The sequence below is a fragment of the Harpia harpyja genome, chromosome 4 (assembly GCF_026419915.1).
Source record: "Harpia harpyja isolate bHarHar1 chromosome 4, bHarHar1 primary haplotype, whole genome shotgun sequence".
Taxonomy (NCBI): domain Eukaryota; kingdom Metazoa; phylum Chordata; class Aves; order Accipitriformes; family Accipitridae; genus Harpia; species Harpia harpyja.
In genome coordinates this window covers 46,219,508-46,230,833 of record NC_068943.1, presented here as the reverse complement: position 1 = coordinate 46,230,833, position 11,326 = coordinate 46,219,508, and the positions used below count along the sequence as shown (strand labels likewise).

At 60.2% G+C, this 11,326-nt stretch overlaps 2 protein-coding genes across 4 annotated transcripts in view; one reads left to right on the top strand and one right to left on the bottom strand.

The window, feature by feature from the left end:
* LOC128141648 (T-cell surface glycoprotein CD3 epsilon chain) overlaps positions 1-11,326 on the top strand; it is a 134,443-nt gene that overhangs the window by 34,646 nt on the left and 88,471 nt on the right. The window lies entirely within an intron of this gene.
* The window catches only part of TMPRSS13 (transmembrane serine protease 13), a 22,705-nt gene continuing 16,414 nt past the window's right edge, over positions 5,036-11,326 (bottom strand). For 2 of the 3 annotated variants that reach the window (XM_052786646.1, XM_052786647.1), the window contains exons 3-13: positions 11,080-11,181; positions 10,201-10,323; positions 9,984-10,113; positions 9,607-9,699; positions 9,474-9,517; positions 9,027-9,186; positions 8,721-8,893; positions 8,147-8,245; positions 7,724-7,866; positions 7,421-7,573; positions 5,036-7,276 (exon numbers count right to left, since the gene is read on the bottom strand). In XM_052786646.1, coding sequence (XP_052642606.1) covers positions 7,262-7,276; positions 7,421-7,573; positions 7,724-7,866; positions 8,147-8,245; positions 8,721-8,893; positions 9,027-9,186; positions 9,474-9,517; positions 9,607-9,699; positions 9,984-10,113; positions 10,201-10,323; positions 11,080-11,173 — 1,227 coding nt within the window. In that variant the 5' untranslated portion in view covers positions 11,174-11,181 and the 3' untranslated portion in view covers positions 5,036-7,261. The remainder of the gene's footprint in view (positions 7,277-7,420; positions 7,574-7,723; positions 7,867-8,146; positions 8,246-8,720; positions 8,894-9,026; positions 9,187-9,473; positions 9,518-9,606; positions 9,700-9,983; positions 10,114-10,200; positions 10,324-11,079; positions 11,182-11,326) is intronic. The other variant, XM_052786645.1, reaches the window with a different exon arrangement.

The following is an 11,326-nucleotide window of genomic DNA, read 5'->3' as shown; positions in this document are numbered from 1 at the left end:
GGCGGCGGGGTCGCGCGGGAAGCGGCCGCGGAAAGTGCGGCCCCCGGCGGGGGGGGGGGGGGGGGAGAGGAGGTGGCGAAGCGATTTTTGGGGAGCTTTGCGCCGCTTTGGGTGCTCCGAGATCCTCCGCAGCCAGTCAGGCGGGGTGCAGGGCGCGGCCGCGAAGGGGGGGGACGCTTACCCGGGTTTGAAACCTCCTCCCTTGCCGCACCGGAGAGCACCCGGTGTGGGGGCAGCGGGGAAAGCGGGGAGCGAGCAGCAGGCCGCCGGAGCTCACCGAGGCCAACAGAAGCCGGAGGCTTTTCTGTCTTGCTCGCCGCCCTCCCGCCCCAAGAGCAGAAGGGTGTACCTGGGGAAGGGGATGCTGCGCTGCCAGGCCAGGTGGCCGCTTCTCAGGGCTTCGGTGGGATCTTGGGGGGCCGCCCAGGACAGGGGTGCTGGGGAGGGGGCAGCAGGGATGCTTCCCGCCTGGCCGGGCTCAGTGGTGGTTGCACCAGCTTCGGTTTCAGGCGTGCTCGGGACCTGCTGCCTGCATTGACTCCCCCAGATCCACCAGCATTTAGCAGGTGCAGAAAACCAGACCCTTGGGGGGGTCAGAAACCAGCACATACTTCAGACAGCCAAGGCAAAATGCAGTCTAACCGAACAAGAAGGGCTGGACCCACTGCTGCTGGGAACGCATGCCCCGTTGCAGAGCTTTGTAGCAACCAACCAGTTTAGTCCCACCGGTCAGCCTGGCACGTTGGGAGGTGCAAGGTCCGGGAGGGAGATACGTGTTTAATACAGCACGGCACAGTCCCCGGAGGGAGCGACCGTGCCTGGCGAGCCGCTCGTGGCCAGGGAGCAGCCCAGTTGCAGCCACAGCGGGGAGGGAAGCTGCGGTCCTGGCTGGGCTTGGAGCTCTGGCCAGAGCCACTGCCCCGGGGCTGTGGGCATCCGCAGGAGGAGCGCAGGGAGCCGAGGGCCTGCCCTGAGCTCCTGAGAGCTCTGCAAACCACAGCGCCAAAACTGCTCAGTGGTATCCACGCAAAGCCAGAGCTTCCCACAGGCTGGGCGCCGTGGGAGATGGGCAGCAGGGTGCTGAGAGCACCGCTGGGCAGTGGCTGAGTGCACCGCTCCCTTTCAGGCCAGGCTGGCACACCTGGGTCCACTTGGCTCCTGCGGCTGCCCTGGAGAGCCGTTTCTTCTTGGAAAAAAAACCCTTAGCAATGCTGTCGCCACTGAGCCGGTTCATCACCTAATAGCTCAAATGCATCTTCGCTAGAAATTGGACAATAATGGCACATAGTCCATCCTGCATTCATTTCCCAGTTTCCAGTAAAATATAAGAAGAAAATAAACCAGCCCTGGCATTTCAAGGCAATTATTCAGAAGGGTCAAGAGACACAGACCAACAGAGAGGGGCTGGACAACGTCAAGTCTCTTTAATGCGTAGGGATAACGTGATAAGGCTGTCAGTTACCCTGCAGTGAGTGAGGCAGGGATCAAGCAGTTATAATCAAGTTTCAGACTTCTCTGACCTTACCTGCTCCTCAGCAGTTATTATCCACTGCATGCAGTAAAAGATTCTGATGCCGTGATCATGCCCTGGGGACTGCAGCGAGCGTGCTGGGCCCCTGCAGAGCCACAGACACAGAGCCGCCACGCAGGCAGTGGCCCGGACACACGGCTGGCTGCAGCTGGATGTGCTACGTGCTCTCCTTCCTTTAGTTCTTTATTTACCGATTTGCAAGGCGCTGCCCAACGCAAGTAGAATCTAAAAAATTGGCAGCATAGATTGTTTTTCTGTAGAAACTCAGGTAAACTAGCGACTCTGCTGTGAAGGGAGGAAGGGAAGGGTCCCCTACGCTATTCCCACAGAGGGAAAGCCGCTCCGGCAGTTGCTAATGGGAAACGTTGGCTCCACAGAGCTGCGCTGCCGGAGAGAACTGTGGTGAGCAATGGCTTCTTTTCTGGTGAAATTGGGGCAAATCTTTTGCTGGTGTAACACGGGCTAGCAGCACCCAGGCCAGGCAGGCAATGCTGATTTATGCTAATGAAGGGGCTGGGCCAATCTCCTCACACTATTTGAGTCAATAGGAGCATTGCCAGTAGCTTCAACAAGGGCATGATTTCATCCCAGCGTGTGTCGCCTTAGAGCGGAGCAGCCACGGAGCAGGTGTCTCCTCCCTGCACTCTCAGGGAGGGAGTACAGGAAGGAGCCACTTGCCCTCCAGAACTTTCCCCTCCAATTTTAAGGTCTTTCCCTTCTCTGTAACACCAAGCTTGCGAATGTTTGCAAACTGCCCGTTTGGTGATAACGCAGCCCTCAGCCTGGTCAGGGGCCCGGTAGAAGCAAGCAGTGACAAAAGTTGTGCACAGCCATATGGCTGCGTTTAACCCAGCAACATTGTCTTGCATCAGGCCAAAGTCATTCCTTGTGCTCTGAAGGCCCCTGGGAGCAAACGACAAAGCAGCGGATTGTACTGAAGCTGCTGAGGGCCATATTCACTGGTTGAGCACAGCCAGCGTGGGTATTGCGCAAGCTGAAGTTCAGTGACTCTGTGCCAAGTGATGATGTTACTGGCCGTGGAAGGGAGCCAATCTGAAACGATGGAAAAAACATTTTTGTAGAGAAACATCATCTCTGAAACCATATAAACAAATCAGTTTGGGCACAACGGAACAAAGAGCTATAAAAGGAGAGTGTGGGAAAAACACCACCAACGGGTGGTAATTCACATGGTGCCCGCCAGATTGTATTTTTGTAATTTCTATTCCTTGGGGACACTGGCCTATGGTTTCCAAAGCACAGAGGAACACAGAAACAGCCCAGCCAGATGTGGGGCCACACTCGGCACCCCTTGTCTGGGAAGATGCTCCGGAGCAGGATGCAGCCGAGCAAGCAGGGGGCTAAGCACAGGGGGCTTTGCAAGAGCTGCAGGCGATGGCCTAGGCTGCTCCCCCGGGGCCACGGCCAGCAGGACCTTTGCACTCAAAGACTCCGGGAGCAGAGGCGAAGCGTTGTCCGAGATGTCTGCTTCATCTGTGCGGCCTTGTCTTCGGGAACAGCAGAGCACAACAGCCGTGGCCAGGCAGCTTCACAAGAAACTAATCGCTTCTAATCCGGTTAAAGAACTTCAGCCCTTGGGAAAACACAGCGTACCTTTCTGTGGGCCTGGGAGGAGAGACTACTGGAAGTCAGGTTTAGAAGAAAGAAATTAAATTTGTATTAGCAGCTGAAATCCTTTCTCTGCTTTGAGAGACTATTTCAGAGAGCAGAAGAGCAATAACCTCTGAGGAGGTGAAATCCACAGCAGAGGAGCAGGTCCTCCACACACTGCAATGGCACTGCTACTGGGGACATGGTTCCAGCAAGATCAGCTGTTATTAGGTTCCAATTTTTGTTTTGTTCTTTCTCAAAAGATCTGTTTCTCTAGCATGCCATCTCAGACAGCAATAAAATGTTATGAGCTGCTGCTCTATGGGGCACACCAAGGCTTTTATGAGCAGAAACCCCGAGACCCCAGAGAGCCTTTGGACAAACGTAAGCTGGGTCTGGAACTCAAGACCCGTTGAATTCACAATTTGATCAGACCAACATAAACCAGGGAAGTCACACGGGGCCCCTACTCCTACCCCATCTCAACTGCTTTTGTTTGTCAAAAACCCCATTGCCTTCGCCACTGCACGTGCCGGGCCGTTGGCTGTAACATGGTCAGCCAAGACGCGGTGCTTCTGTGTGCCAGGGAGCAAGAACCCCCGTTCCCCCTGCCGTCTCTCCTGTGACCGGGGGCAGAGGTGGCCCTTGGCCCCTAACGGGCCTCGCACCCCGCACAGATCGCACCCGGGTCCCCCAACCGCATGACTGTGTCGGCGGGTCTGCCCCAGGCCCTTTTCACACTTCCATTTTCAGGCATGGTTTTCGGTGTTATTCTAGCAGCACCAGCTGCATCAGGACCCAGCAACACTTCTTGGTCCGGCTCAGCATTTTCCCAGCTGAGCAGCACCCCATTCACCCCAACCCAGGGCAGAGCTGCAGGGCATCACCCACACCCCTGCACGGCTCTCCGGCTGCACGTGCCCGATGAGCTCAGCACGTACATCCCCCCCACCGCCCCGGGCTCTGCTCACTCTCCCGCTACCACCGTTAGTCCTGCAGCTCTGCACTGGCTAGCAGGGCATTGCCCCGTTACAACAGGACCCCGAGCAAGCTGGGTTTTGCACCACAGCTACAAAGTCGCTCTCTGCCCTAAGCCCCAGACAGCTCGCTGCCAGCCGCGGGTTATTCCCCCCTGAACTCACTGAGCGGCAAAGACGTTATAAAGTGAAAACAGCCCCTTGGCCTCTGCACACCCCCTTCACGGGAGGCTCGTACACACCGTGAGAGGTTTCTGGGTTGCTTCTTTGAAAAGCCATTTGAGGTCAGGCTGACTCAGTGTTTCCCAAAAGGCAACAATTCTTACTGCTTTGGTGCAGGTCTAGAGCAGCCGCCAAGCACCGCCCTGCATGCTGGGGCCTGCTCTGAGTCCCACGGAGAGGTGGCTGCTTTCTGTGCACATAGAGCCAGACTAGACCTGCTATTCCAAATGCAAATGCAAACTGCAGCTCTCTGCCTGCAGATAACCTTTTCCACAGCAGGCGGCCAGTTCTGGGAACCCGGGGGGATGCTCCCAGGAGGTGAGGCGGGGACGTGCCTGTGGCAGCCTGCGCACCCTGAGAATTTTGCATCTTCACTTTGCAGGTAGCCTCTGCAGCTCCAGAGCCCGTGCACGGCTGGAGACAGCAGTCTCCAGCACACCTATGGGAAACGAGCCTTCCCAGTCCACAGAGCCAGGTGGCCCCGCTGCAAGCAATGTGGGTCAGAAACCAGGCTGCCTGGCCCATGCAAAGTCCAGTACTCGCATCGTCGGGGGAACTGATGTTTCCAGTTCCTCTGCAGGACGCACTGGACACCACAGCACACAGCCTTCTGCTTGGGGTTTGCCCCCCCACGCCACACCAACCTTCTTCCCAAGGAGGGAGAGGCAGGCTGCAGCGGGTGGCCATCGTACTCCCGTGCTGGGGAGAGACAGGGCCACCGCAGCCAGAGCTAGCGGCAACAGACCCGTGAGGCAGATTCAGACTATTTCAAAGAGAGCAAGTGAGCTCCCCAAAGCACCAGTCTCTCCTTTAATGTTTCCAGCTGCAAGAAGACAGGTTACAAAGAACCACTGCAAGTAACCTTTCCTTCTGAGGAAAATTCAAGCCTAAATGCTCGTTACTGCCATTTCTTTAACATGGGGCAATTGCACAGGCTGTGCAGCCTTCCCAGGAAAGTGTTTTATTCCGGTCCACAGCATTCACAAGCTGAATTCTGATACGGCTCTCCTCCGGGCTCATGCCCATGGATCCGCTCCCCCCCCCAGAGGCTTCACCCCCACACAGCTCCATGCCTACATTACCTCCGTACCTGAGCACCTACTGCCAAGCCCCTGTAACACCCCCTTTCTCCCAGCAGTCTCTTTGAGCAGTAACCTGGAGGGTGAAGGGCAGGAAGGGCTTTTGCAAAAAGCCGCTCCATCACATGCACCCACATGAATGGCAACAGCCACGAGGCAGGTCAGGAGCGGGTGTGCATTGGAGTGCTGAGCACATCCCCACAGACCTGTGGGGCTGCACACAGCTGCAACCCCCCCATGCACTTGCTGCACTCCAGTCCCATGGGCCCACCGCAGTGTGCGTGGCCTTGCCACTGGGGCCCAAAGAGCCATGAGGAGAGGGGCAGCCCTGGAGCATCACGGCGTGGTCTCCAGCCAGGGCCAAGCCCTCCCCGTTCCCTGCAGCTCCCTTGGTACCTGGGTGCTGGGGCTCACCAGCTTCCTTTCCAGCCTGTCCCAAAGAGCTGTCTCCACGCGGAGCACTACCAAAACATTTATTGAGAAGAGTGCGAGGTGGCCAGGCTCCCCAAGACCCCTCTGCAACTGACCACACGTCTGGGGAGAGGAGCGTGGCCTCGGCAAGTGGCAGCCAGCCTCTGCCTAGCCAATGGGCACTGCCACACTGGGGATCTCCCGTAGTGCCTTGTGTGCCTCAAAGCATCCACAGGGAGACGCGGGCACTTGTTTCCTTGAGAGGAAACGTGTCCCTGCTCTGGCGTGGGCAGGGAGGTGAGGCTGGGTACGCGATCCCTGCGTGCTCAGCAGCCGGAGGGAGGAGGCAGCAATCCAGCATGGTCACTGAACAACGAGCCGTGAGATCTGGGGGCTGGCTCACGCTGGAGAAGGGCTGGGCACTGCCCGGGAGGGTTGGCTGGTCTGCATCACGCTCCACCTCGGACCTTTGGCTGCTGCTGGCTTCTGTCGCACCTCCCACGGCCATCCCAGGAGAGCAGACCTGCCCCACACCGCTGCCGAAATCCTCATGGCAGCAGGCGGGGGATGGAGACCGGCTGCATGCAGTCCTGGGAGCGAGTGCTTGCTCGGACCATATCCGCGGCATGGAAAAATAAACAAACAGGTATTTCTCTCACAGGGAGGAACATCATTTCAAAGGCGCTTCCTAAACCTATCTGCAAACATGAGAGCAACTACTGCTCCTCCCAGAAGGTGGTGTAACTGCACCACGGGGCTCCCCTTTGCTCAGCCCTCCGTGGAGAAAACAGGGAACTTGGCCTCGCGGGTGCGGGCAGCTGCTGCCCACCAGGGCAGCATGGCACACAGCTGCACCCTGCCAGCTGAGCCCCATCCCACACCCCAAGGCGGCACAGCTGCGACATGGCAGCGGCATGCGAAGGAGAGCGCTCGCTCGCCACAGGCGGCCCGCTGCTCTCCTGTGCCCCACGGCTCTCCTGCTCCCCACTTCCATCTGCAACCTCCACTGGATTGACGGGCAGCGCTAGCAGCCCTTTGCCTGCCGAGCGTGCCACGGTCCTGCCAGGAAGCACTCGCAACAGTCCCATCCGGACACGTCTATTTACACGAGAAGAACCACAGACCCAGGGTGAGGAGGTGCCTCCCAGCTGGCACAGGCTGCTGTCCCCTGCGTGCTGCCGGCCCAGGGCTGGCTGGGTGCTTTGCCCAGCCGCTGCCAGGCTACCTCCTCCCTTGCACTGGGCGAGGGCAGAGTCACTTTGCAGGTGCCATATTTTCAGAGGTTGGGGGCAGCGACAGGTCCCTGGCTCCACGGACAGTCCAGAGACAGGCAGGGGGATCTGCTGGTAGCATCATGCCTTGGCAGCAAGCAAGGGCAGGGGCCCATGCCAGCCGGAGAGGCATGGCCCAGGCAAGTGTCTGCCCCGGTCTTAGTCGTTCTCGCTCTGCAAGGGAGAGAGGGGAGAGCAAGGGTGAGATGCTGAGGGCTGGGGGGGGGGGGGCAGGGGGGGATACAGCCCCTCTCAATGCACCCCGGGGCCACCTGGTAAGTCTGCCTGCCCAAGCACAGCCCTGCCATGCCACCTCACCTCCATTTTGCTGTATATCCAGCTGAGAAGCTTTGTCACACGCGTGTAAACACCGGGCTTGTTCTTCTGGCCACATCCTGTCCCCCAGCTCGTGACCCCGGCCACATACCAGTGGCCGTTGTCCTCACAGACCAGGGGCCCTCCACTGTCACCCTAGCACAGAGGGGCAGAGCAGTGAGGAGAGGACACAGGAGATGCCCCTCTGCCGGTACCCAGCCAGTGGACACCGGCACACAGGAAAAGCGGGCAGCCCTGCCCGTCCTGTATCACCTTGCCTCGTGGGACCGTGTGCCCCTGGCTCACCTGGCACGCATCTTTCCCCCCCTGCAGGTACCCGGCACACATCATCCGTGGGGTCAGGTAGCCCTCATACACCTTGTCGCTGTTGCAGACCTTGTAGTCAATCAGCTTCACCTCGGCCTCCCGCAGCTTCGGGGACATGTTATCTGCAAGGCAGGAGCAGCCATGGGGCAGGGTGGGCCTCGTCCCCCCGCCACCCCCTGGGCCCCTCCGCAGCACCAGACATTTCCGTGGCAGCGAGGGAGGAAGGTGGTATTTCTTGCAGGCCTTATTTCTGTGGAGCTGCATGGCCGGGACGAGTCACCCCTGCGGGAACGGCCCTCGAACACAGCAGCAGAGCCACGCTCGCTCCTCTCGCGCGCTGCCTTCGCAGGTCAGGCTGCGGCACACAGGAGCTGCCTGCGGAGAGCCGGCATCCTCCCTCACCTTCGTTCTCCCTGGTCTTCCCAAAGCCAGTGATGAAGCAGGACCTGCCGGTCTGGAATTGCTGGCCGTACATGGGGAGGCAGGCTGGGCGAACCTGAGCTGGAGGGAGACATGATGAAAACCAGGCGAGGAGAGAGGGATGAGTCACCCAGGAGCAAAATAGCCATTGTAGTCACTAGCCCTGTGGCTAGGGAGGAGCGTGGTGTGCAGGAAGCACTCCCCTCTGCACCCACCCAGGCAGGGTCTCTGCCGGGCCCCCCGCCGCACTGCCTGTGTGGGGCACGGTGAGCGGCACGATGCCGGCTGCGCAGCTGAGCCCACGGCTGCGTGTGTGTTGGGCCCTGCCAGGGGAGGACGGGCCAGTTCCTGACCACGGGCCAGGCAGGGGAAAGCAGTGTGGCCACAGCAGAGCGGGATGCTCCAGCTGGCAGCAGCCCCATGCAGCCCGGGGACGGCTCCAAGGGGACCCGAGCTGCCTCTTGCTCCTGCCCGTCCCCCGCAGCCTCTCTCTGTCCCCCAAACACCAGCCCCTGCCAAGCCCAGCCCTGCGGCATGGCAAGATGAGAGCCCTGACCTGAGAGCGTCAGTGGCCTGGAGAGCTTCATGAGTGCAATGTCATAGTCGTCGTGATCGTCGCTGTAGTTGGAGTTAATGATGACCTGGGAGACGGGGATGCCCTCCGCGTGCTGCTTCAGGTCCGAGACCCCGCCGTACACCTTCCAGTCGTCAAGGATCTTCATGCTGTTCCTGGGCAGGGAGAGAGGTGGGGGCAGCAAGGAGTGAGACGCTGGGCAGAGCGCCAGCGCAAGGGCTGCCGGCCGCAGCCGGTGCCCCGGGCTGGACAGCAGCACTGTGGGCAGCTGCCTGTGGCAGCACTCACATGAAGAAGCAGTGGGCTGCGGTGAGGACCCACTGCGTGTCGATGATGGTGCCGCCACAGATGTGGATGGGCCCATACTGCACACTGACTTGCCAGGGCCACTTGGTCACGGAGGTTTCCTTTCCTCCAATGATCCGGCCAGAAATCCTCTGCCCGCAGGCTGGAGGGGAGAGCAGAGCTGAGAGAAGGGCTCAGAGAGAAGGCAAGGCTGAAGGGGAATGCGCACAACATCCCCACCACCCGCAGGCACCAGCGGTGCTCGGTACGTTCGCAGGGGCCAACGGAGACCATGGGAATGCAATCTTCATAGTTTTCTGTTACCCAGAAAGTTTGCTGGAAAACACCCCCTTTGCCCAGCCCTGTTCAAAGAGGGGAGGAAAGCACTCCCAAGCCTGTGTTTGGCCTTGCCCGCCCTTGGCCATGTGCCCTGCCAGCCAGCCCCCTTACTTGTGCATCGGAGGGAGACGTACTTTCCCGTCAGACAGTGGGAGCTGCAGCAGAGAAGAGGGAGATGCGGCCTCAGCCCCTGCCCTGCGGCACCAGGGCAGGGGCAGGGCCAGGAGGTGACACTGCCTGGTACCTGTTGAGGCTCTGCTGGATGGTCTCTCGCTCATCAGTCACAGTGAGGCTCTTGCCAGAGACGTGCAGGGGAATGTATTCAGTCTGCGATGCACTGGGAGGGGAGAGGAGAGAGGAAGTGAGTCCCCCCCACCAGCTAGGCACTGACTGCCTGGTCCCTGCCTTCTCAGAGAGGCTCTGCACGCTAAACCTGGGGGGGACAGACTGAAACGCCCAGAGCAGTGCTGGACGCACAGCCTCCCAGAGGAAAAGCACAATGCTGGGGGAAAGAGCACAGCCGACAGTGTACGCAGGCAGGGCAGGAAGGTCAGAGCAATGCCCAGGAGGCTGGGCAGGGCCCCAGCGCCCGAGCAGGACGACCCAACCTCGGGGAATTACTTCTGAAATCCCAGCTGCTGGCAGGTCTTTCTGGAGAAGGAGTCGTCCCAGGCGCTGCTGCACACTGGCAGCCACTGGCTCTCAGCGCTGGAGTAGATGTGGAGCAAGGACTCGTCAGACGCGAAGCGCACTGCAGGGATGGAGAGGGCACGTCAGTGGTACCCAGCGCCCCAGGGGCTCCCCTCACTCCCACCGCCCCTGGCTCCCAGCGCCTCACCGCAGCCCAGCTCGTCACTCCTCTGGGAGCAGTCGATGATGCCGTCGCAGCGCACGGGGCTGTCCTTGCAGCTCTCAGCAGGCTCCTTGTACACGATGCCGGTCTGCGACCGCCAGAACATAACTAGAAGCAAGCGAACACCGTGGTGAGGCTGGGGCTACCAGCAGGGGCTCGCTGCGGGCGAGGGTGCTGTGACCCACCCGGACGGGAGTCCAGAGGAGGTCTGCCGTGCACAGGGACATTCCCAAACACCAGGCATGAGCTGGGTTGCAGGGCTGCCGTTTGAGCCAAGGCTGAAGAGCTGCAGGATGCAGGGCTGAAGGAGGACTGGCCAGCCCTGAGCATCCCCCCATGCCAGCCCAGCAGCGTGCTGCTCAGCTGCTGCTGCAATCCCCTCTCCCCTAACCCACTTCTAGCTCGCGTCTGCAGAAAGGTGCATCCAGCCTGCCGAGTGCTTCAAGCCCACCAGCTACAGCAGCTGGAGAACAGGCAGCTAGACATTACGAGGATTAAAGCGATTGCCCTGGTGTCTGTGCCTGTTCCACCGATGGAACGCACTTTGTTTGACAGGTCCTGCCTGCTAACACTGCTCCTCAGGGAGGGCGAGCGTGGGTGCTGCTGGGGGAGCGTGGGTGCTGCTGGGGGTGCCCCGCCGCCCGCCAAAGCAAGCCCAGGAGAAGGAAAGCACGGTGCAGCACATCTCCTCTCCCCAGCGATCCTGCTCCTGCCTGTCCACCAGATGTCAGGAACACTCAGGAAACGGGAAGACGACATCTCTGCCTGCTCCCTCCGGGCCTGCAGGTCTCCCCAGCCTCTGCTGACCCCCAGCCCCTCTGAGGTCTTCCCCCCTGGAAAGCCCCAAGCCGGGATCCCACTCACACAGCAGGATGAGAGCGATGAGCAGCACGATGAGGACGGAGATGCAGAAGATGAGCGCAAGCCGTCGCTGGCTCATGCAGGGAGCTCTGAACATGGAGGATCCTGGCAGCAGGGCGGAGGCAGGGTCAGGGGGAGCTGCTGTCTCCCCAGGGTGCCCGCATCCCGCTGCCCACCAGCGTGTGCCAAGAGCTCCCTGGCTCCCCATGCACCTGGCTCCCCAGAGGACCCACGAGATGTGGGAGAGGAG